General features: G+C 40.6%; 1 protein-coding gene across 1 annotated transcript; it reads right to left on the bottom strand.

Moving 5' to 3' along the window:
- Positions 1-2846: 2846 nt before the first annotated feature.
- LOC141909223 (uncharacterized) lies at positions 2847-15986 on the bottom strand. Its single transcript, XM_074799609.1, has 2 exons — positions 15959-15986; positions 2847-14039 (listed from the first exon to the last, which is right to left on the bottom strand). Exons 1-2 carry the CDS (start codon positions 15984-15986, stop codon positions 4267-4269), a joined length of 9801 nt encoding a protein of 3266 aa, XP_074655710.1. The 3' UTR covers positions 2847-4266.
- Positions 15987-24705: the final 8719 nt, after the last annotated feature.

The following is a 24705-nucleotide window of genomic DNA, read 5'->3' as shown; positions in this document are numbered from 1 at the left end:
ATGATGTAGAGATCAAATCGACAAAATGCAAAGAGGTCTGTCAACTCCAAGAAGCATGCAGATACCCAATCATGTTAGCAGCTACTTGCGGCAGTCTGCGCGTTTTGACTTATTTTCATTTACAAGGATTTGATTTTCTTGTTCAAAGTGCGCGCGGTCGTGACAATATTTTACACGCACTTTGTCACCATTCACACCTCAACCCTGATTCAGAGGTGACTGATCTTAGTATAATTGACTTTCTTGAAAATGCGTTGCCAATCGACACATTGATTCGTCTGCTCAAGCAAGAAAACGTGCACGGCTATCGTCCATTAGAACTAGCGGCCAAATTATGTGTGTTCAAACTGATGAAGGCGATTCTTCAAATTAAAGACGCTTATCGCGTCATAAGCGACCATTACGGCCCGATGCAAGAGAGCACTTATCGTCTGCACGAGTATGACGTCAGTGCTGACAATTCCCGAGCGTGGAAATCACCGTTACGGTTTTTAACCAAAGTGACCGATGACCGATTGGCAGATTTTGAAGAACTGTACAAAGAACCGGTTATCAGAAAATGGATCCATCGTAAAATAAAACGATATCGGATGCATTTCGCACCGGTGACAATTTTCCAGGCAGTCGTTGCTTGCCTGTTTTGGTACTCGGTGTCACTAGTACATTCCGCTAAACCAGGTGAAAAGCTACCTACACCTATCTACTCACTCATGGTGATACTGATTGTATTATGTTCCGTTGAATTGGTTGTCATCGTTTCGTATCTGGTTATAAATTCAAAATTATACCCGTTAAACATGCCGAAAAGATCTTCAAAGACGGTCGTGTCGCAATATTTTTACACGATCACGTGCAGCATAAGAAGTATTTCAATTATGATAACCCTTATTATCGGATTGTTATTTTCGGATCAAAGAATAACACAAACCTACGATACGGTGTCTGCATTTTATCTCAGTTTAGCCATCGCTGCGACTTCGAGCGCATTTTGCGCAATGAGCGTGTTTCAATTCATACCCAAAATCGGGGTGTTCGTTACCGGCTACCAGCGCATGTTAGTCGAAATGGCGAGTTTCATGGTGACGGCCATGGTGATTTTCACTTCATTCGTTTTAACTCTGAAGGCAGTAATTCACAGCGAGTCAGATTCCTACGCTAAAAAGACCGGTTTCCAAACAACCGCCAGAGGATTCTTCAGCGCGCTTCTCATAATGCTGAATATCAACGGAATCGAACCATACCAATCCGAATTTCCGCATGTGATTATCATTCTCTACACGGCGTTTATAATAATAATCGAAATATTGCTGTTAAACTTTCTTATAGCCGCTATGGCGAATGCTTACGATATCGTGTCTGACTACACCGAGATATTTCATTTGTTACGCTGTTTGGATGCGGCGCTACTCGGCGAAGGAACATTTGGGAGACTAGTCGCTTTTGTACGCAATAAAATCGGTAAAAAACCTCGAAATAACGGATCATTTTCAGTCATCGAATTTGAAAAGTGATGATTGTTCATAGATGATTCCGTACGGTGGCGATGAGATCTCTCTGTCAAGGATTAATGAGAAAATTCTATTTTCCGAAAGGGGGCGATCGCGGAGTTGACGTTATTGAAACGAATGGTACAATGAATAACACGATGCTGAAAACAAGCACCGTTTAAATATGAAATAGCGCAATGAACGTATCAATAGATTCAAACCAGGATGAGCTTTTAGACATCAATTTGACACACTCTATGCAAGCAGGTGGCAGTCACCAGTCCAAATTTACTCCAACATTTTCTTTTTATTTTGATGACATGTTTATCAATCATATTGATAACTCTAGAACTATCGCATGTTTTTGCATTACGCATTTCGACCAATGTTATGTAAATAATGGAAGACTCTCATCGCTTGCACCCATTTTGGGAATTGTAATCCGACACGGTCGAGTAACATCATTTCAATGAGTTCTTTGCTCATGTTCCAGCTGCCTCTTGCATGTGTATATTTAGTGAAATATTCTGAATCATTTAGATATACGCCCATCAAATATAATATGACTCATTGTTGTTCAAAATGCACGTATGGAAATTATTTGAATTTAAGTAGGCGTAAGAAATGTATTTCATAATTGCTCGTATATTCATTCTATGGTAGCATTATTTCGTCGTCACCAGATGGTTATACGATATTTCAAGAGAACAGTATATTGCCATATGCAATCATTCATCAGGGTTTTAGGATTGAAATTAGTAAAATGTCCTTTCCGTACAAATTCTACAGTTATACAATTAAGAAAATTATGACAAATGCAGTCTTCTAAATCACCTCTTATAATCTCAGATATTTTTTAAGATGGCGCTCGATTATCTTTTGATATCGATGATTTCCATATGGCCCGCAGTACGTGGATTAGTATGAATTACCATTGATTAACTTTGCCTACAAGACTTTTGAAAAACCTTGTTTGGCTTTGGACGAATCCTTGACACGTTTTTGTACATTAGAAACTGATTTAATTTATGCATTTGTATTCTCCTCTGTAATGTTTTGTGTCTAAATAAACTTCAATTCAATTTAGAAAAAAAGGAACATCTCTGGGTATTGGGCGCTGCAATGAAAGTCTGTACATGTATGTACAATGTTGTAAAAATGAGGAAACGTACATACAGAGTACCTCGTCCGTTCTCGGTACGGTATACCGGTTCACGTATAAAAACGAAGCAAGTACGATAGAGATAAAAGAAAGGTTCGCGAGCATGATCGAATATATAGGTTATCCTTGAATGTCGAAGAGCATTCCTCGCCAAGAAAAGAACGAACAAGTTTAACAAACATGTTTCACTGTATGTATGTATGTATGTATGTATTATCATTAATGCAATGAAGGTTATAGATATGCATTGTATGTACATGCTTTATCACATTTTCATTTCAATGTAATCTTTCGGTACATGAGGTATGACGAAAAATAAATATAACCCTATATACCCGGTACGTTAATCTTGGTAAACGCAGGGCGGTACGGTATGATCTTTTATGAAGAGCCAAAACCCGAATTTTTGTTTTTAGAATAGAATACGTACAATGAAAATTTGAAAACATCATACAACGGAAACAGCAAGTAAACAACATGCGAGCGTAAATCTGTTTTAGACATTGAGCTCCGAGATTTTAAACATATGTTTCAACATTATATATTAAGTCATTATCGATCACGAATTATACCTGGCAACTGGCATTGATTCAAAAGTATTTATTAATAAGGGCGGAATAGCATTATAAATATGATATATAAGAAATAGCTTTTTGATCCATGAAAATAAATCACGAATTCCACGATAAATTTGGACGAATTTTCAGTATCACATAATCATTAAAAAATCCCTCATTCCCAAAGAGAATTAGTTAAAAATCGTTAAGGATCATTCAAAATATAAAAACAAGACACTACATAATCAACATTTATGTAACTATAAAACATATAGAACCCATTTTCCACGTAGCAGTTTATTTCACGGTGAAATTTAGAATGTAGAATCTTCGTAGCGAGACTGGACAGTATGATATGCGGAGTGCTTTAGGAATTGCAAAATTGATGTTTCATAAAAATAGATTAAATATTCTGAGGCTTTACGCGTTCGTGTATGCATATCATTCAGCTCAGCAAAATGCAATGAAAAGTACAGTTTCTTAAAAGCAAAAATACATGCACTCTATAGAGTGATTAAACTGTTTGTTTTTACTGATATCAAGGGGCAAAACCTGAGTGGTTTTATGGGTACAAGATTAAATTCAATTGGTCGCGAAAAACGTTTTCAAAATTGTTTTCTAGCGAATTCAAGGAGATGTATACACTCGTTTTGGCCCCTGGATGCAGCAGTACACATCGGAACAACATATCGTTCTCATATTCATCGAGCTTAAAAAACATCAAAGCTGTAATCCTCAGCAGTTCACCCCGGCAAAATCATAAATATTTACAACTAAAATCTATCATCGACATTATTCAGGCTAAAAAATATATATACATACACATATACATATGCGTATAAAGCAGTTTTAAGATTATACATAATACTGCTTAATGTTATGTGAAATATGATATGTATATCTGTATGATTCCGAATCAGCTCAATATTCTATATTTACATGTACGGCTATTATACATGTAATATACCACGTCGAAACGAAATATGTTAACCAATAAGTAGCAAATCCAAAATCTATAACCAATTTTGAATCCTAAATGTAACATCAGCATTTTGAGCTTTCAATATTCCTCAGCTAGGTCGAGTTCTTGTATGAGATCCGGGCTTTGAATCCATTCTATGTCCGGATCGGAATCGGGCATTATCAAACACATGAATGTTTTACCGTTTTTTACATCGACTGGGTATATCGTCATCGGACTAAAATGCTTATCGCTGTCCACGTATTCGATCAACTGTCGATACACGAACGGGTACAGTTTTTTGAGATCGACCCCGCGATCGCGCAGTTTTCGCTGAATGTTCATAAAACACAGTTCGCGGGCATGTTTCGGGTCCATGCCATCGGAAGAAGAGCCCGGTACGGCCGTTAGAATTAACGTATCCGGCTTATCCTGTCTAGTATCATAATGCCGTTGCGAAAAATGTTTCGTAGAAGACAGACGAAGTTTGGCGCATCTTTGAATAGTGGGACCCGCGTGAATAATCGGTAGTGGTTTAGACGGAGTGTCTGTACCAACGAGTACAGCGACGGTGAGCACAAATTTCACAGACGGGTTATACTCCTTACATGTCTCTAGCACGGTATTCCGATAATCACCGAATAGGCCCGAATCGTTTATCTCTTTGATCGAACAGTACTTAGGCACTTGATCGGAAGTTAGTAATCCATTTTTGAGAAATTGTTCTGCCTTATTGGCGTCGCCGAACATAATCAACACAGTGCCCCTACCCAACGATAGATATCCTGTTTTTGCAGTTCGGGATATTGAATGTAAAATGTCCGAATGATCGTGTACGTAGCGGATAGCATGTTTACATGCAGAGTTCACACGCGAATATAAACACCGTTTTTTATGCCTTTCCCAGTGGGATTTTCGACAGTTTCTACTGCAGTAATACGTGTAACAATTATGACAGGTTTTAAACGTTTCTCTCGCTTCGGACAACTTCGCAGTTTTACCGCATTTCGAATTTCGACATTTCACCGTAATTCTGTCTTCGTCAATAGTGCGTTCGTCACCGAATGAATCTCTCAGTTCACCAGTTTCCAACGCGTCGGATTCGATTGCTTTCTCTTCTTTTGATTCGTTAATGCTGATCAGAGTTCCGCGTCTGGATCGGTTGTCATAGCTGACGTTTTCATCGCCGTTGTCATCATCGGAATCAGAATTCGGCGATACGTTTCTTGGACTCTTCGGTAATGCCAACAAACCGTCCAAAACCTCTGCCAATGGTGTATCATTACAATAATCGGTTGAGTTATTGGAACTTTCGTTCAGACCGTTAGCGATAGACTTCGCATTATGGTCCGTATCGTCTAGTATGGTAGATTCCATTGAAAAGAAGTCGTGTATTTGTTGAGCCATTTTATCTGGATTTTGGACATCAGTTAAATCGTATTTTTTCGTCACTATAATCTCCTCGTCATCTACGGTTTCTATGTTCACTTTGTCGTCACTCCAACTTCTGGTCAATAGCGTAGGTCCATTAGCCGAACTATGTGAAGTACTGTAGATCATGTCGATATCGCTTGTTGAATAAACGTGACCTGATGAGAAAATTGGCGTCGGAGGAATACTACTGGCGGGCGAGTCAAAGTCATATTCGTCGTCAATCATAGTTTCCATAGACCGTCTTCCATTTATCAAAGTCGGGCTAGTCGTGCTATAAGATACTTCGTAAGACTGCGTTGGTCTTTGACTATATTGACTTGTCATGACATCATCGATGTTTGTTTCATACGAACGAACGGCTGGTTTAACTACATATGAAGGTTTGTTAAGACTTACTGGTATGTCATCGTCTACATTCGTTTCAATCGGTCTGTGGTACGCCCTGTTGTTGAATTCAGCCCCTCTACCTCGACTAAATCGTCTGGGTTCGGCGTCATATCTCTCTGTGTAACCAGCTGGGCCGTCTATATTAGTCTCCGTTGCTGTAGGTTTGCGGGTATCATATGGTGGAGCAACGATGTCAGCATCAATGTCAGTTTCGATTGAAGATTTATTTGGGGTGGTCAAACTTCGTCGCGGTTGGGCAACTGGAGTTGTTCTTACACGCGGAGTCGGTCTGTCACGATTTTGAGGCTGAGGGGTTATGCTGGTAGAAGATTTAAAACGAGTTCCTTCTGCTGGGGTGTCGTATGAGGCTTGTTGACTTGGAATCGGAGATTGGTAACCTGTTCTGCCCAATCTATACGATCGCCGTGCCCCAGGAGACATCTGAAGCTGCTCGTAAGATGGACCGTCTTCTTGCTGTGGTTCATGCTGAAAATGTGTGGCTGGATTGGGTTCTCCGTCGATATCTGTTTGAAAGGACCTTCTGCCACCAGGTGATCCTGTCAGTATCTGCAGACCTTCGCTCTGTTGATCTATCTCGAATTGCCGATGTCTGGGTTTAGGAGATTGGCCCAGGTCTTGATAATCGGATGTTTGTGGACTTTGACGCTCATCATAGTAATTCTGATCAACATTGGTAGAAACGAGATTTCGTCGATGTGAACCAGGTGAACTATCGATCGTTTTAATGTCACTTGTATAATACTGTCGTGATGGCTCCTCATTTTGAGGGAAGCGCCGTCTGGAACCAGGAGAGCTATCAAATTCATCGTAATTATTCTGTACTCGATTTTCTGGAACGTATTGAGCAACGGAATGGACATCATTGTGGGGTTGTTGCAGCTCAGTCTTGTCATAAGTCAGAGTTGTCACTTGCGGTGTAGAATAGGTCAGGGGAGTTGATGCTTCAATCTGATACTCGTACGGATGTTGATTTAATTCATACATTGTTGGTTCATACGATGGCGCTATCTGTTCTGTCTGAATTTTATAAGGAGTCATCGAATACGAAGAACCATGTTCTGGTCTTTGTTCTGATGATTCATACGAATTTGCCGAGTATCGGTCTTCTTGACGAATTGTATAGTTTGATAATTTTGGAGCTTCAGTTTGGTGCGTCACTGGTTTCACTGGTTGCTGTTGGTTTATTTCATAACTCGGTGATTCATATGATGAAACCGTTCGCGTCGTTTGAATTTCATAAGACACAAGAGGCCGCCGTACTTGATACGGGGTACTGACCTTTCCACCAACCACGGGCTCTTCGGAAGGTGGAGAATTCTTCTCATGAACTGCCTTAACCTCACTTTCCTTCGCTTCATTCTTTTCGGCTTGCTTTTGTTGCAGCAAAAGTGAAGGCGGTAGAAGTCTAGACTTAATGGGCTCTAATTCTTTAGGTTTGTTCTTCTTCCTGTATTTTTCACTAGGCAGTTCAAATTTTGCTGGTACAGCTGGTGCTTCTTTTGTCGCCCTATTATTTGGGGACCGAGATCTTGATACTCGAGTTTGAATCACAACAGGTTTCGGACCACGTGAGTTGCTACTGGAGCTGCTGAAACTACTGTCGTGTCGAGAATAGTCCATGTCAACGTTAGCGTTGACTGGCGAATATACAGAAATATTGGCTGGTGATCGCGGTCGACTCGACGATCTACTGTTCGCCGATTTTACGTACCATTCTGGCAAATCTAGTCTGGTTAACGATCGAGATATTCTGATATCGTGCTCAGAGTTCTTTCGTTCAGGTTGACCATCGATATCATCGAAGTTGAAAAGAGCATTACATGGCAAATACGTCAAACTGCGTGTTTTTTCCCACGAACGTCCTCTTTCTTCGAAGAAACTCGTGGATAGTGGCTCTTGTCCACGCAGGTCGACTAGGCTACGAGCTCTTGATTGTCGTTCTTTGAATACTTCATCGATGTCCGTTTCAGTTACTAGAGGCGTCACTGTTGATTCGCCAGTGTCGATATCCGTCTCCAAAAGATTCGTCATTGATTTTGCTCTGGCGTTGAAAAACACGCTGGGAGTTCGACACAGATTTGTTGATGGCGATCTCACTAATCTCACTCCACATATACCGCTTCCACTTGGCAAAGTGGACCGTCGTTTAAATGAGCCAGACTGTAATAAATCACTAAGGGATTTTGCTTTGGCCCGATAAGGTAAAGATCTGGTTTTGAAGAAGACGTCATCGTCTCTAGAAGTATTCGGCGACGCCGCATCAATATCAATTTCTTTAAAGACAAGACCATCGATCTGATCTTTAACACTCGGATAGACACTTAAACTGTATTTTGGCAATTCATTTTTAGATTGAGTTCCGTAGTTTATAGATTGGAAGCTAGTATCAGTTGAAGATGATTCATTTCTGCTTGTGTCACTGTCACCTCTGTTTCGTTTCAAAATTGGTTTTGGACGTTTTTCCCAGTCTTTCGTCCCTAAAGCCTTTTGTTTCTCCTCCTCTGTTACTTCGGGAGGAGACGAAATAAAATCGCTTCTCTTTTCTTTGAGAACTTCCTGTTTTCTAGAAGTCGGTTTCGGTGGAAGACTGAATAAATGCGAAACATTCTTCGTGTCTTTAGACACTGGTTCTTGTAAAACCGATTGGTAGGTGCCATGTTTACGTGGTAGCGGTGGTGGTTGTTGCTCATCCTGTTCGTCTTCCTGCTGTAGAAACTGTTCGATCTTCTTTTCAACAGGTGATAAAGGCTTCAGGGACTGTCTGGGTTGATCTTGCTCTCGTGCTGTGGTAGTAACTCTTGGAACAGAGTTCGAAACACCGAGCTCTTTTGATAAATTTCCAAAAGGCTTAATAGTTGGGCGCGTAGGAGTCGGTGGCTTATCAGCCAGTCGTGGGGGAATTTCAGGAATTTTCTTCTGATCGATCACTCTTACTGGTATTGGTGGTGGCGTCTTTGCATCTTTGTCACCAGAAACACCTTTTCGAGGAGGAATAGGTGGCGTCATAGTTTTTCCAGGCGTCACATTTATCGCCATTGGTTTAACTGGTATGAGGGGTCGTTCAGTCATTTGAGGCTGCTTTATTTCTTTATTCTCCAACGATGCGCGAATTGGAATGGGAGGTGGTACCATTGTTGTTGTGTTTCGCGGTGACACCTTTTTCGGTGGAGTTCTAGGTGATATATCATCAAATTCGTCATCCATGTCAGCTACAGGTGCTGGTTTATTTGGATCATATCTCGTGACTTCCATGCTTGAATCTAGACTGTAAGACGAGTTGACATCTTCTTCTAACAAATACTTTGGTATGGGATGCTCAACTGTCCATTCTTCAGACCACGATTCTTCCATCGGAGATGTTGATCGAGTTGACACAGGGGAACTAGTAATTTCTGCTCGGATATGGCTAGGAATATTTAACAGTTTTGGGTTATCCCCTGGTTTATCTGACTCCGGTAATTCATGTAGAAGTAGCTTTGGTACCTGTGGTGAAGGACCTCTAACGGGTATAGGTACTGTATGTTCGACAGTCCATTCTTCATATCGAGTACTTGGTGTACTCGATCTACTTGAAGCAAGGTCGGAATTAGCATTATCAGCGGCTGCATTTTCATCTACAGCTTCCGACATCGGGGAAACAGATACTGGACGATCAGAGTCTGCTGTAGTGACCACTGGTAATGTGTGCTCTACAGTCCATTCTTCATAACGTGGAGCCGGTGCAGTTGCATCTTCTTGTGGAATTTGTGCAAGCAGATAATCTGGCAGCGACGCCCGTGGTACTTTGTGCTCTACAGTCCATTCTTCAACTTTTGGTAGTGGGGACCCTTCGCCACTGGAGGCCAAGGACTGTTTATCATTTTCTGGTACATCAGGATTAATTTCCCTCCAAGGTGAATGACGCCATTTTTCTTCAGCGGGCTTAAGATTATCATTGCTTTCATCATCTAATGGCGAAGGGCTACGACTAGTTTTATAGGCTTCATTCCACTGTTGAATTCGACCCTGTACATCGCGCAATGCTCGGTCGACTTCCAATTCCATCTCAGCCGACGATCTACTTCTGTCCATAGAAGCTGGCGTTACATCATACGAAGCGGTCGGTCTTACTTCGGTCCACTCTTCTGTCCTCCATTCAGGCGAAGCAGATCGGGCGGGCGAAAACCCTCGTGCACCTTTTGGCGACGATTCGTGTAATGAATTGTTACTGAGCGGGGACTGATTATCGTTGGTAGAATCGGATGGAGTTGGGGAAGAAACGGCTGGTGACGGCGCCATTTGTTGATCATCAGTTTTTAAGGTAGTCGCCGGATTAATTGGCTTAAATCGCACTGGCGATGACGTAGCAGCAGGTGGAGAAAATCCCGGTAATGGTGATGACGCTCCGACTGGTCGAAACGGGGAATCCCCATCAAGGTCGATGTCACTTGTGGACGGTTCGGCTTCGGTTAATGTTTTCACTTCGGCTTCTACCTGATTATCGTTTGGATCAGATTGTGTGTCATCATCTAAGTCCGTTTGATGATCAGGATGTAGATAATGGGTTGTTATTCCCGAAGCCGAATCAGAATCTCCATGTTTCTCGGCACGCTCTCGCGCACCGGTCGGGTCGAATTCTACTTGAACACCCTGTTCTTTATGTTCGGTAATCGTAGTTCTACCACCGATGCGCTCCTCGGTGATAAAAGTCGTAGTTTCGACGGGGTATTCGATGAAATACCGTTCGGGATTTAGGGCAAATAAACGGGCTGGTAATCGATATGACCGCACGGTCTGTGCAGTCGCGTCTACATACCCTGGCTGAGTCACAACATCCGGTCTGTAGTTAGACGATGATGGCGATGCTCCGTCCCTTATTTCCGGTGTCAGTATCGAGCTGATTGGTCTCTCGTTCAAAGCGCGGGTAGGTCTCGTAAATCCAAAGTCACTTTGTCCTGAGGCAGAACGAAGTCGCGGTTTGATGCCATATTTGGCCATAATAGCCTCTAAACCTGGACTGTTTGCCATTTCGTCGTCGTCAGAACAAACTGGGGCAGTATTCAAATATTCTCCGTGATTATTATCCAACGAATTTTTATCTGTTCCATTTTTCAGGGGTGTATCGTTTCGACTGCCATCTGCCGTATTCAGCTCATTTACATAAAGTGTATCGATGTTTTTAAACAAACTTTCACCGTGTGATTTATCCTGGCTAGGCAACAGATTTATCAATCCGCTAGATTCCAATTCTAAACGAATCTGTTTTTTATCAGCGTCTGATACCGCAGATAGATCCTCACTCGAGCTACTGTTCGACTCAGACAATTCCTCTAAAATGCCAAGCGTCCGTGTAGCACATATAGGGGACCCGTTAATGATATTCCTCTGACCTGAATCAATACTTCGATTGTCACTTGATCTATTTTCACGGGGACTTGTTTGAACACTTAAATCGAACGACTCCTCAGTAGAACTACTGCTGGAATTCGAGTCTTCGTCACCGTCACCGTACGTATCGCCTTCACCTTCGGTTCGGTCTAAATACACTTCTCTGTTGGCCGGTTCACGTTTTAAAGCCTTAATACCACCTCTGAATGTCGACGGCTTTTCCAATGAAGACAGATTATTTTGAACGTCAGATTTCCCAGCAGAGAATGGAGACACCTTATCTATAGACTTCAGGGAACCGGTTTGCGAATGAATGGGTATTATTTTAGGCGAGCGTAATGGCGACCTACGAGGGCTAGATAACCCGCTTATTTGTACTTCTATGGCAGTGTCAGCTGTCGTGGTGCTACTAGCAGACGAACCGCCACCGTCGTCTGAATCGCGATCGCCGTCGCATTTGTTTACATCGGCGGCGAATAACGAGGTAGATTCGATGGCAGCCGATGCTAACAATTCATCATTGCCGAGGTCAACGTATCGTTGATTCTCTGTCGGGTTATAATCGTTAGAAATATCGGAATCGGCGCTGTCTCGACGAATTATAAATCCACTATTTTCACCCTCGAATATATCGTCATCGTCGCTTTTATTGTTTACCGATAACGAACCAATTTCGGCCTGCTGCGCGTCACCGTCGCTCTCGTGGTATTTTTTATAAACGACGGTGCTATGCACAGAGTAATCCACGTCCTCTTCGGTCGTTTTCACGAATATGAATCCTTTGGGCGGCGAATGTTTGGCGCTCGATAACTGCGAATCGCAGTACACCGGTGCAATATTTCCGTTATCGCTGTTAACACATTGAATGATAGCTATGTCATTATGAACTAACTCTAAAACAGGCGAATCGATCGAATTCTCTCCACTGTCATAATCCGAAGTACGACTACTCCCCTGTACATACATATTGGAATCCATTTCGTCGTTAGGTTTCGAACGAATACTTTCACCGGCGATAACTTCGTTTGGTTTGATGTCCTGGTTAGCGCAAATATTGTTGTTTATACATTCGGTACCGCCGATACTACCGACCCATTGCTTTGTTTGACTAGAATGCCTTGCGTCGTTTGCATTACTTATCGATTCAAGGTAGCTATCATTAACCGTGACAGGTACTGTTTCGTTATTTATGGCATCGTCTGCAGTGACGGTTTTTCCTTCAGTTTCGTTATTATAATCGCAAGCTAATGGGACACGTCTCCGATAAGGTTCACTGCTATAAATTTCGAATCGACTTTTCTCGCCAGCAGAGCTTTTTATATCTGTGTAGATTGTGTTGTGATTCTGAGATTCCTGGTACTGATTATTTTCCGCATCAGCGTTGTCATGGCAACCTGTTTTAGCTGCAAGCTGTTCGCTGTTGGTTGTCACCTCGCGCTCACGCGGTTCATGCGTTTGTAGCGTTTCCAATCGATCATAATATCTGGGCAATTCGGCACTGATTGGCGAGTCCCACAAATACAGATCCGACTTGTTAACCGATGAATTCGGGGAACTGAATTCGTCGCTGTCCGGAGGTGCGCTGATGTTGTAATTACGTTCCTTCCATTCTAATAAACTATCATCTCGGGCCTGGTCATCGCAGGCTTTCAATAATTCCAAAGCCCGAACAGCCGCATTTCTGACCGGAGCTGGCTTTTCGAGTTTCGCTTCGGAATGCACCACGACTTCTTCGCGCGTTTTCGCGTCGTCATCGCTATTGCTCGGCGGATGATGATACTGATGATGTTTTAAATGGTGGGGATGATGATGAAAATGATTTGGATCGGTATCGGAATGATGAATGTACTGATGTCGAATACCGTGATTAACCGGGTCGTTTTGCGTCGTCCACTCGGCGTCGTACTCCATCGAATTCGCTTCCTCGATATCGTCGTTCAACCACGCATTATTCTCATCGACGCTGCTCGGCAGCTCATCGTCATCTTCCTCTGAAATAGTATCCAACATTCGTCGCCCGTAGATATCCAATTCCTCGTCGCTGCTGCAGTAAAACTCGTCGTTTTCGTACGAACAGTAGTGTCTATGGAGCCGATGATTCGCTACCATGGCAGCCATTTCGCCGTACAAATCTCGATCGTCGTTCTCCGCCACCATCGGTGCATCTAAATCCGTTACGAAACCCGCCGCACCCTGGTATTGCTCATGATGTCGAAAATGATGATTCGGTACTTCCCTAAATGAATCACTTATATCAACCTCCACACAATCCTCCATCAGACCGGTATCGACGTTTGTGCCCAGTAGTTTTCGACGTACAGGTATACCACCACAACACACATTAGAATCGGCAGCTGTCCCCGTTTGTATTATTCTCACTATTCCTTGTGTACAGCTGCCTCCCCGTTCGATTGCTAGCCGTTGTTTCCGCTCGGTTTCAGCGCCGTTTTCATCAGCTATTTCCCGCGCTGTTTGACGCCGTTTCTCCCGTTCATTGTCGCCGGTGTCTTCGATCATCAATCGCGACGATTCCTTGTGTTCGAGATCGAGCAGGATTCGCCAGGAAAATATCAGCGTGAGAATAGTTGCTAGGGCAGACGAGATGAAGCGTTCGAACGCCCCGTCGTTCAGTAAAGAGTGGCCGTCCCGCGGCATTTCGTCGCCTACAAAGAAAAGAAAAAAAAATAAAAATGAATTTACTACACAGATAATAACTATCCATATATCTGTGTATCGGCAGATATGTCTCAATATCAATTGATTACATAGTCCTATTGAATATCAGATTTGAAGATGATTGATTCTGATCTATTCCAATATGCAACCTTTCACAATTCTGAAGTATAAACTCTGATTTGGATTCAATACGCAAACATTATCTAGAGATTTGTTTCCCAAACACTTTATCGATAGTCGTTTTGCGAACTTCGAACAACAATACAAGATTCTACCCTATAAACTTTTGTACAACACTTAATAATTATAATCAATCCGATGTTTGCTATCCTAAAAAGGCTGCTGCGCACACGTAGGGCCTATATATTTTATTTGCTATCTAACCTGTTCACATTTCATACCCGATGACAGATGGTCGCATATATTGCCTTAGAACAATATTGGCTGGCTGACACTTGCAGACATGGTTAGATTACTAGTAGATCACTCAACGAATATGGCCCGGTATAATCTGTCCATAACGATATTTATAATTCTAGTACAATGGACAAAAACCATTATTTACAAAAAGAATGTTAAAAAACTTATCAGGTTCTCGGACAACTTGATTAAACATATATGACGATAGCCACATCAATTAACGCAATACATTAGTGATGTTCTGTTTGTTGAGTACAACGCCTAGTTCAGTAATCGAGATGACTAAAAAGCTATGACCGCTACATAGATTAAAAATACAGGCCGTGACGGCCCCGTATGCTAGCTGTCACACACCGGGTAATAGCAGTGCTGCAACAACAGCTGGTGCTGATGGCATAAACGCTGTATATTCAAATCAATAGTGAATTTCCAGGGTTTTACGACTAATGTTGGATTTTCATATTAACCAGACAACGTTTGAATAAACATATACTCTATCGTATGTGCAGCCTTAAAAAACTCAAGTATAAATGAATACATTGAAGAATAGATCTCCATTCGATAGTTCGATGAATATGATACCTTATGATTGAAAAAATACGTGATATCAATATCATTATACTGTTTGTTGTCGTTTTTTTTTTCAATTTCCGAGCCTCATTGATGTAGATTTCTTTTTGTAACGAGAATATATTTAAAAAACAAACGATGCCGACGACATTTTGATCCAATGCAGGGAACGGTCCGAAAGTAATTTGCCGATTGCTCTAACGACTGAGATGCTCGCGAAGCAAGAATTTCATGGTTATTAATGCATACCGGAAGTACTAACCATGGTGACAAGGTACGTGGAAATCATAGATCACTTAATTATGACAGACTCGTCATTAAGGGTCCAATAAATTCGATGCTGAGTCTCAATTGATATTTTGATTAAAGCGGTTGCAACAGTTGCAAGATTAATTCGTATAGGTCACCGACGCCTGGAAAGTTAATTCCTCGTCAATAACTTAGCAAAGGAATCTAGTAAAATCGCTACCTGTAGAAGAGTAAATAAACGTCGAATCTAATGGGATTTGTGGTTTTACGTGGACGCGAAATTAATATACATTGAGATATTATATTTGCTTTACCCCTGCGCATGATCGGAAATATTGGAGAAACCAGCCACGGCAACCGTTGTTAGGAAAGCCAGAAAAAAACTTAGAGATTTTTCAATCAAGATACAGTGACAACCACGCCCTGATTATAGTTTTCATTCCGCAGATGAACGTGAAACCTATTTTCTAACGTCTTAGATTAAAATGTGGCGATATTTTACAAGCAATATTGCGAAATATGAAGTCATGATTCAAACACAAATGACGTTGCATTTTCTTCGAATCGAAACGTTACCCGCGCGTTTAACAATAATTTCAGAATTTTTAGCGATTGATATGTTATTAACCCATTAATTGAATTTATTGTGTTTGATGAATATTTTTACCATCAGAGCTGTTTCCTTGTGTTTCCATTATTCCAATAGGAATCATTAACACTCATACATGCTTCTGAATAATCTATAAAACAGTTAACGATGGTGCTAGAGTCCATCTACTCAAACTACAATTAGAGTTGAAGGTTTTTGCTCGAATCTAGAAATTAGAAATTATTCATGTCGCAAGCTAAAAATACGAATGTTGTTTCTTTACTTTCCCTAATTACATCAAACAGCATTTTATCTGAACAAGTAGTCGAACATCTTTAACGAGAACAACGGCTAAACAGAGACTAAACGTTAGAAACCCTTCGTATTCTGGACCATAACCGATAGACACCATCAAATTTGTTCGTCTGAATTGTCTTCTTGATTGGATGACGAACGTATGGAATGTCAGATCGACTCCAGCAAATCCACTACATAATGATCCATCCACATATAGGAATTTCGATGATATCAAAAGCTTCTAATTTTTGGAGGATAGAAAGCTATACGTAATTATCTATTCAGAATCAAACTAACATACATGGTTAACTCACCGGTGTAAAGTACTGCTGTTCCAGCCGGCTTGTTGATCGCATATGGAACTGTTTGCGTTATAGACTCTCTCTCTAGAGATCTAGCTATAGCGTTCTATACTTAGTATTAGAATCGATCAGAAAACGCCTTTTATAGTCAATGTTATAGGGATATCGATCTATGCCTTCGACACATAAAAAGGTCGGATAAATTTTGATTGATCTACGGTAGACGAAGAAAATAGAACTATTGAAATTGAATTCCGTCGTATGTATGCTTAAAATAAGGGTTGAGTGTTGGTTAGGGTCTATACTCGTAATCAAAAGATTTACCTCTCTAAGATATTCTTTATCAAAAGAATCTTTTGATAAAGAATGCCATCAACTAATAAAATCAATTCCTTTCGGATCAATAATCTGGATTTATGATATATCTATAAATGTACATGAATTTCGTACCAAAAATATATGAAATGTGTAGCATATAAATGGCCGAGGCCTACTCTATTGACAGCGTTTGTTCAGAATCAACCCGATAAGGACGATCATAAACATTATAAGCCCTTTTGTTTAATTTGGAAGATAAATCTTACGCGAATTAGCATGTCAAATACATCGATCGACTTTTGAACCCCAATCCTGCGGGGAATATCACTTTTAAACTTGACCCGTTTATAGTAATTCCGTATGAATGAACAAAACATACTCGAAATACCTTGCCATACCTTGACATGAAAATCTATAGGCAAATACTAGTTCAAAAAGTTTTAAGACTTTTGAAAAAAGTTTTCCAGTAACTCTATCACAAAATATGATATGCCGTATTCCATTCGAAATGGAATTTTATCAATGTTACTATATAAATTATCTATTCATTTTTAAAGATATGACAATCTTTTGAGCGAGCGATTTATTTATATTCGATTCCTCACCTTCCTCAATTTCATCATGCCGCTGCATGATCAAACAGAAGTAAAAATGTCTAATCCGAAACGATCACCAAACCGACGTCTGATATAAACAAATATACGCTAGATAATCTGCCACATGCAAGCATTCCATATATCTCACCGTAAGGCCAAACTGTTTTGTGGCTATTATTTTGTCATGCTATTCGGACACACTGTTTTGACGGTGCCACGTCCGAACCAGTACAACCCGGGAGTGTCTTCGCGCCCCCGCTGTACTTAGAACCCACTGTAGCGTGTGACCAAACTGTATTGCACAGTAATAATAATTACTTGATTATGAATATCTTGCTATTATCTCACTGTTGTTCATCTGTACTATTTCTGATTTCAGATTTAAAGGTCTCGGCACCTTATTAACTTTTCTACCGAGATATGTAATAATAATGTGACGATCGCACGTGACGAAAGTCACTTATGACGACACCTAAAACATTTTGAATTATGGCCAAGTGGAAATTTTGTTCATAACACGATACGACCCTCTAAGTTATGTACATGTATGCAGGCTAGGCCTTCTTCATCGGCAAACTTTCAATCTATCTAACCGGTCTTCAATCTATCTATACTCCATCGTTACTTACCGCAAATATATCCATGTTTCTACAGTGAAAATAGTGATAATTTCCAAATAAAGATAATATGTTTCACCGGCTAATTCCAGACTCGACTTTATCTATCAGGCTTTCGTGGCTGAATATATGAGGCCTGATCCTACATCCATCTGCTATACATGTCATACATACACAAAGTGCCCAATGTATACCGGTGGTTTGACACTTATAGGGATGACAAAGGAGTCACACAGCGATGTAAAATCTACCGAGACTCACCAAACCGAAAGGACTCTAGCTCAATTGGGCATTCCGAAAAATATTGTATCGATATATTGATCGAAAAATCAAATCGATTTCGTCAATGACAAGATAAAAGATTGTTAGTTTTATCAATTCTATTCTACGTGAAAAATGAATAAGTATCTTTTTCTGATATCAAGCTATATAGAATCGCCAAATTTCAATGATAATTCTTAGCTTACGTCTACCAAAAAAGAAAATTCAATTTTATACTTACGTGTTTTAGATTACCATATAATGTCTATGTGTATCGGAATTAAGCAATTGTGAATAACAAAGATGGCTCCCATACGACTAATGAAACATTCGTAGAGGTAGCTACTATAAGGTAGCTTTCATTATCCAAGACTACAGCTGAGCAATGGGGCGCTAAAATATCTATGTTTAACGATCTTATACCAGAAGTACATTCTGATCGCGTCCTAAATGTATACTTGGGGATTTCATAACACGTTTCGGTCGTAAAATACCCATCGCAAAAGCCGGTTTCCTTATTCAGGTTAAGAAATCGTGTAGACGGTTTAGTGTTCGGTGATAGGCAGCACCTTTATAAGAGCAGAAAAGAGTCTAACAGAAATATTCAAAAGAGGTTTTCTTAATGGACGCACATATTTATAAATAGCGATTGCCGTTTTACAGAAGAAACTCTATCTATATTCCAACGTTGTCATATCTATATCAGTCTATTCATTTCAGAATTATGAATGACAAGCAAACAGCCCGTTATCTGTATAGTTTACTAGTACATATGAAGCTCAGTTTTAATTAAATACTGAGCTGATTAACTATCAATAGCGCGATATCAATATTCTATCTAATGAATTATTGCCATTATCGCCATACACAGCCATTGGCACAAAGTGATGCTCCAGATTGTCCAACCGTGCATTATAAGCTCTCTATTTGTATTTGACTATCAAATATCCTTTATGTTACTTTTTTTAATTATCTTTACAATGCCTACCGTTAACTTTCTTTTTCAGTACGCGTGTAGTTCTTTTTTCACCGACGATCAAGTTAGCATTCCAGGCCAATCACAAACATGTCATATTCCAACAGGACCCTTCAAAGTAGTTTTCGTTCGTCTAATGCGTTCCTAGTAGACTCAACAATGCTATGGCGATGTCTTGTTGACCGCATTTTTTGGTAATCCGTTTTGATTCTGTCACAGTTACTGGTTTGATTTATAAACCCACTACTGGGACCGGACGATATTCTAATGGCAATAGTAGAAGGCTGGTTAATTAATGATAACCTTCTCCGCACGTTCCGGTGATACAGGCATAATTGCATACTATGCACTGGGATAAATTGTCAATATTAGCGTTTTGCAGTGCAACACATTCATATGCCGAGCTAAACAAATTTAACAGGTGACAGCATTGCACTGTAATTTTGTATAAATACACACGGCTGCTTATGAAAACTGTAGTCTGTGTAAATGTACATACATATGTATACATTTCAAGTTTTTTTATACATACTTGACGTGAATTATTCAGCAGATTTTTCCCGATTGGAAATACTATTAACTCTTGTTTCTCAAAAGCTACCTAATCGGCTTTCTATTGGATAGAGAAATAATTGAGTGCGGATTTTTCATGAAACTGGGTCCAGAACTAATGAAATCACGATAAGAATTTCGATATTCATCAGAATCTTTATTTACATTTTTTAAAGACTAAATATTCATTTCTTGATCATATTTAGCACGGGATCATCTTACAATCTTCCAGTTCGATATCGGGACCTTCGCAGTGAGCTTGGAAATTTCGTCCTAAACATCGCCTTGATCTTTCCCTTTGACCGAAATCACAGCTGACGCTGCACATACCCCATTCACTCCATGGTGTAAAGTCTGAAAATATGTGTTTTGATTCATTAGTATTACCAGTAATATCAAACCTTGGTGAATGTAGAATTCTAAAATTGTTGAATGACACAGTTTATTTAAAAATACTAGAAATATTTCGGGTGGTTTCTACCACCCTTCTTCAGTCTAAGATGACACGACAAATAGCTACACAGTATACAAACTTATGATAAGACAGAAACATAACGTAAGACATCTTGAATATTTCAAGTATCTTTAAATAAACCTTTTAAGTCATTCAACAATATGGGATTTTACATTTATTGGTTCACCACGGATATTGTGATCTTAATGATTCATCAAACTTTGGTATAGAAATTCGTCGATATTGAATTCCTACCTGAGTCTATTAGTTTATCTTCATAAACGTTGACATCACCGGAACTTTCCGGTACACGCGGAACTAATGACTGTACATCGTTAGCGTAGTCAGGATCATAAGACTGCTGCTCTGTTGAATCAGCTGCAGGCACATCAAAAACCAAGTCTTCTTCTTTTAGGTGTCGCTTTTTCAACGTATGGACAGTTTCAATTATCAGTTCAATAGGGTCCGTGGATTCTTCGATGTTGCTAGATTTAAAAGGCCGGCTTTTAGATTTGTTGAATAAAGCCGGAACCGTCGGGATCGGGACAGTACGAGTTACATGGTTCGTTTTTGCATCTGTTGCACCTGTAAAGTGCGTCGCTGTGCTTTTTTCTCCGAAATCGGCATATATTTCGGAATCTAACACTTTCCCTAACTCTTCTATCTCTTCGTCACTAAACTTTGCTTCAACAGAATCTCCATCACCACTAACCCAACCATCATCACTAGTAACCACACGAGTTGGAGAGGTGGACATTTCGAGATCATGACGTGAATCATCTATCGTATCCTTCATAACTTTATCATGTTTGTTGCTGTTGGTAGTCTTAATTTCATTATTTTTCAGTTGTTTGTCTATCGGCTTCTTTTGGACAGTTGTTACGCCAGTTTTCTGTATCTTATTCCTCGGTCGTTTTCTACCATTCGTCGACATATCTTTTATCTTATTCGCAAGTAAACTCTCGAAATCGTTGAATCTGTTTGGATGCGGATTCTCGACATCTTCATGTAAACCATCGTGTTTTTGGGTTTTTCTGATGGCTAGAAACTCAATATGGTTGTAGTCCTTGTCCGAATTCACATGGTGATTATCTACTAAAATGATTGAATTTAAATTTGCTATAACATTAAATCGAGGTTGTGAAGGCATCACCACCACGGTAGGCTGACTTACCATCAGGGTGGTTTACATGTCCATAGTGGTTAAGCAGGTTGAAATGCTTCTTATTCGCTATCTTGTCTCTGCGAATAATAGGTTTAGCTTCGGTTATTTTCCATTCAGTTGATTTGGAATTTCCAAAATCAAACTTATTTTCGAATTCACCCATGTCACTTTCATCGATCCCTTGGTCACCATTGTCATATTCTTCGGCATCGGCATCTGGCGTCTTGCTTTGGATATTCTTTTGGCGTCGTTTTCTAAAACTTTCACTATCTATTTCTCTATTTAGATCTGGTCGCTTGCGTTTGTGTAGAGCTTCCCTTTTAGTTCGATATGGATGACTGCTGATCCAATCTGCGGCACGTTTGTTTACAGCAGTTTCTTCTTTCTCTACTGGAACACTTTCACTCAGACCACTCCCCGGATCAGCTTCCTCTGACTTCTCTAATAGACCTCTATTCAATTTACTATTCTTCAAATGTAATGCGTTCTTGAGAACAGATGCGGCTTTTTGTTTGACTGCCAAAGGAGTCAGTAACTGATGTATGTGCCCAGGCCCCTCCTCAATATGGGTCGGTCGCTTACCTCCCTGTCCGGGTAATACGACTGTGCGAGAAACTGTTGTTGGTTTCGTGTCTATTTTCTCTGGTACTGCCCCTAGTCCTACTCCGGTATCTGCTACACCTTGCTCATCAAAATGTAAATGATCTTCGGCAGAGGGCAATGTCTCGTGCTCTACATCAATAAGTGGGACTGCCGCTTCAGTGGCAATTGTTTTTGCGGTAGATTGAGCAACTGATTCCTCGGGAATGGTACGTTCTACCTCGGTTAGACCAATGATATCGTTATTAGCGGAGTTCGTTCCATTTGGAATCTCTAGAAATTCTCTACTGCTGGCGGTACTAATTTCGATAAATGTTTTATCAGTAGACGATGTTCTCAGATCTTCCTCAGAATCATCACTTTCCGACAATGCGAGGTCGGTTGAAGGTTTCTCGGTAGGATATCTAATTGTCTCAATTGTAGTGGACGTTCGCTTACTGGATACATTAGTTATACGTTCTGAATTGTCATCTTCTTGTGTCATAGAGTCCGCTGAGGTTGTAGCATCTTTTTGCGTTATAGATTCCGATGTGGCTGTTTGTTTCTCTTCAGATGTAACAAAGGAGGGCGGAGATGATGAAACATCCGATTTGAACCAGCGTTTGCCTGGAAGTGTGATTGATTCTGTTTGTTGATAATCAACAGATGTGGAAACCTTTTCGGGTGTCTCTTCAGTAGCTTGTCTATAAGTATTAGTTGCGATATCCATCGCAACGGTTTTCTCCGCTGCATCGGAATCATCTTCCTCCTCCACTGCGTGCGACTCCTTATTAGCAATTGGATTTGAATTTATCCTCGTTACAACTGAGTCTACAGCACTATTAAACATATTCATCAACGAATTGATCAACGAAGTCGTTTGGTTTCTACCTTCGCTACCAAAAAGTAATGATTTCATCCTGTCAAATGCGTTTACATTTTCCTCCTTATCGATGTGTCTCTCGAGAAAATTCCTTGATTCACTTTCTCGGGAATTGACAGTTTTGTTTGTGTCGTCGTCACTGAGGATGTAGAGTTTTATGATTTTCTTAATCTTCGGTATTTGTAACAAGTCTATAAGATCTTGGAGTGTCATAGATAAACGTGGGGCTTTATTGTGTCCTTTCATATCATGTCCACCGATTTGTTGTTTTTTATTCCACGTATAGTCGACTACTCCGAGTTCTTTATTTACCTCCTGTTGGCTGGGGTCATGGCCGGGAATGGCGTCCACAGGGCTCGCTTTGACATTGCCGACAGCCACGGTGTCACTAATGGTTTCATTTTGCGTATAATTATTGTATTCCTGGCCACCGTTTTCCATTGTTTCAGCTACAGCAATATCTACCACAGGTTGTTGTGTATTTGCTAAAGAGGTACTATCAGTTTCAATCATTCCAATCATCGACGTTGTAGCTAGGTTATTTGGATCCAGTCCATCGGTACTTTTATCCTCACCAATATCGTCGGATAGCTCAATTCGATTATTCTGACTAGGAATTGCGTGGTTACCTTCCAACGAAGAGTGTTCACCATTTGGATGAGCCACATCTGACTCAGATTCCCTGTTGTAGCTGGACAAATGAAGATTGTTATCTTTTTCAGCAAAGCCGTGGATTACGTTCATCGTTGGCTTACGAGCTTCGTGAATTGGATAATTATTCCTATGAGCAGGGATGTCATTTTCAGTACACTCTTCCCCTTCGCAATACTGTCTTTCGTCTGCGTCTACGCCTTCCAATTTGTGGGAAATTCTAGTTACCTTCGCCATCAGATCTTTGACACTCTTTTTAATGTCTAAGTCAGTCTTGAGTAGTTCTTTTAGTGAAAGTTCATCGTCAGAATTCAGACGTACTTTTGATGTTTCTAGAAAGTGTTCATCATTTTCTACGTCTTCGTATTGATGTGGGTAATCAGGGATCGCAGAATTCCGAGAGGCGTGAGCGGGATTGTCGTTGTAAACCTCTGGATCTGCTAAAATCTGGTGAGCTCTAGCATTCGAAACATGTTCTGGTCTATGGTCAACCCGTGGAATCATAGTTTCAGCAAGAATTTGCGACTGATTGGAGCTTGCGTCTGATAAATCACGCTTGCTTCTTACAGCCGTATTCTCTCCATTTCCACTGCTATGCTCAAGATTATCAGAAATGCTCTGAACATTTTCTACTGGAATATCAGAAGGTTTGCTCTCGACTGCTGATTCAGGTATTCCTTCTTTCTCATTAGTATTTGACGAGGGTTTAGCTGGCTCACTTGGCTCAGCCTCAGTTTTCTTCAATACGTCTGGCCCTGCAATCTCTACCGGAACATTGTCTTTTGATGACTGCTGAGTGATTGTTTCAGGGATAAGTTGCTCTGTTCTTATCGGTATCGCTGGGTCAGTGGCCTGTTCCCCAATCTTAGATTGCTCAGTAACCGTTTCCTCGGGTTTGGCCTTTTCTTCTGTGGCGACAACTTCAGATATTTGTGTAACCGCGGACTTCTCATTTTCAGAAAACGGCTTTGCGACATCAGTGGATGCGAATGTTTCTTCAATTCCTTCGATAGGGCTGTTACTAACTGATGGAGTCATTGGTTGGTTGTTAGTAACGGAATCAATTGAGTTTACACCGATATGCGCGGATGATTCTGTTTGAGATGGAAATCCTATCAATTGGCCAGATATGGAAGACGGGGTACCTTTTGTGACAACCGCAGCCTTGTTTAAA

This window comes from Tubulanus polymorphus, chromosome 7 (genome assembly GCF_964204645.1).
Source record: "Tubulanus polymorphus chromosome 7, tnTubPoly1.2, whole genome shotgun sequence".
Taxonomy (NCBI): domain Eukaryota; kingdom Metazoa; phylum Nemertea; class Palaeonemertea; order Tubulaniformes; family Tubulanidae; genus Tubulanus; species Tubulanus polymorphus.
This window is presented reverse-complemented; position numbering and strand designations above follow the sequence as displayed.

Coding starts and splice junctions, on each gene's coding strand:
- LOC141909223 (XM_074799609.1), bottom strand. CDS start 15,986: ATGGAAACACAAGGAAACAGCTCTGATG. Junction 14,040..15,958: donor ACAAGGAAACAGCTCTGATG/GTAAAAATATTC, acceptor TTTTCTTTGTAG/GCGACGAAATGCCGCGGGAC.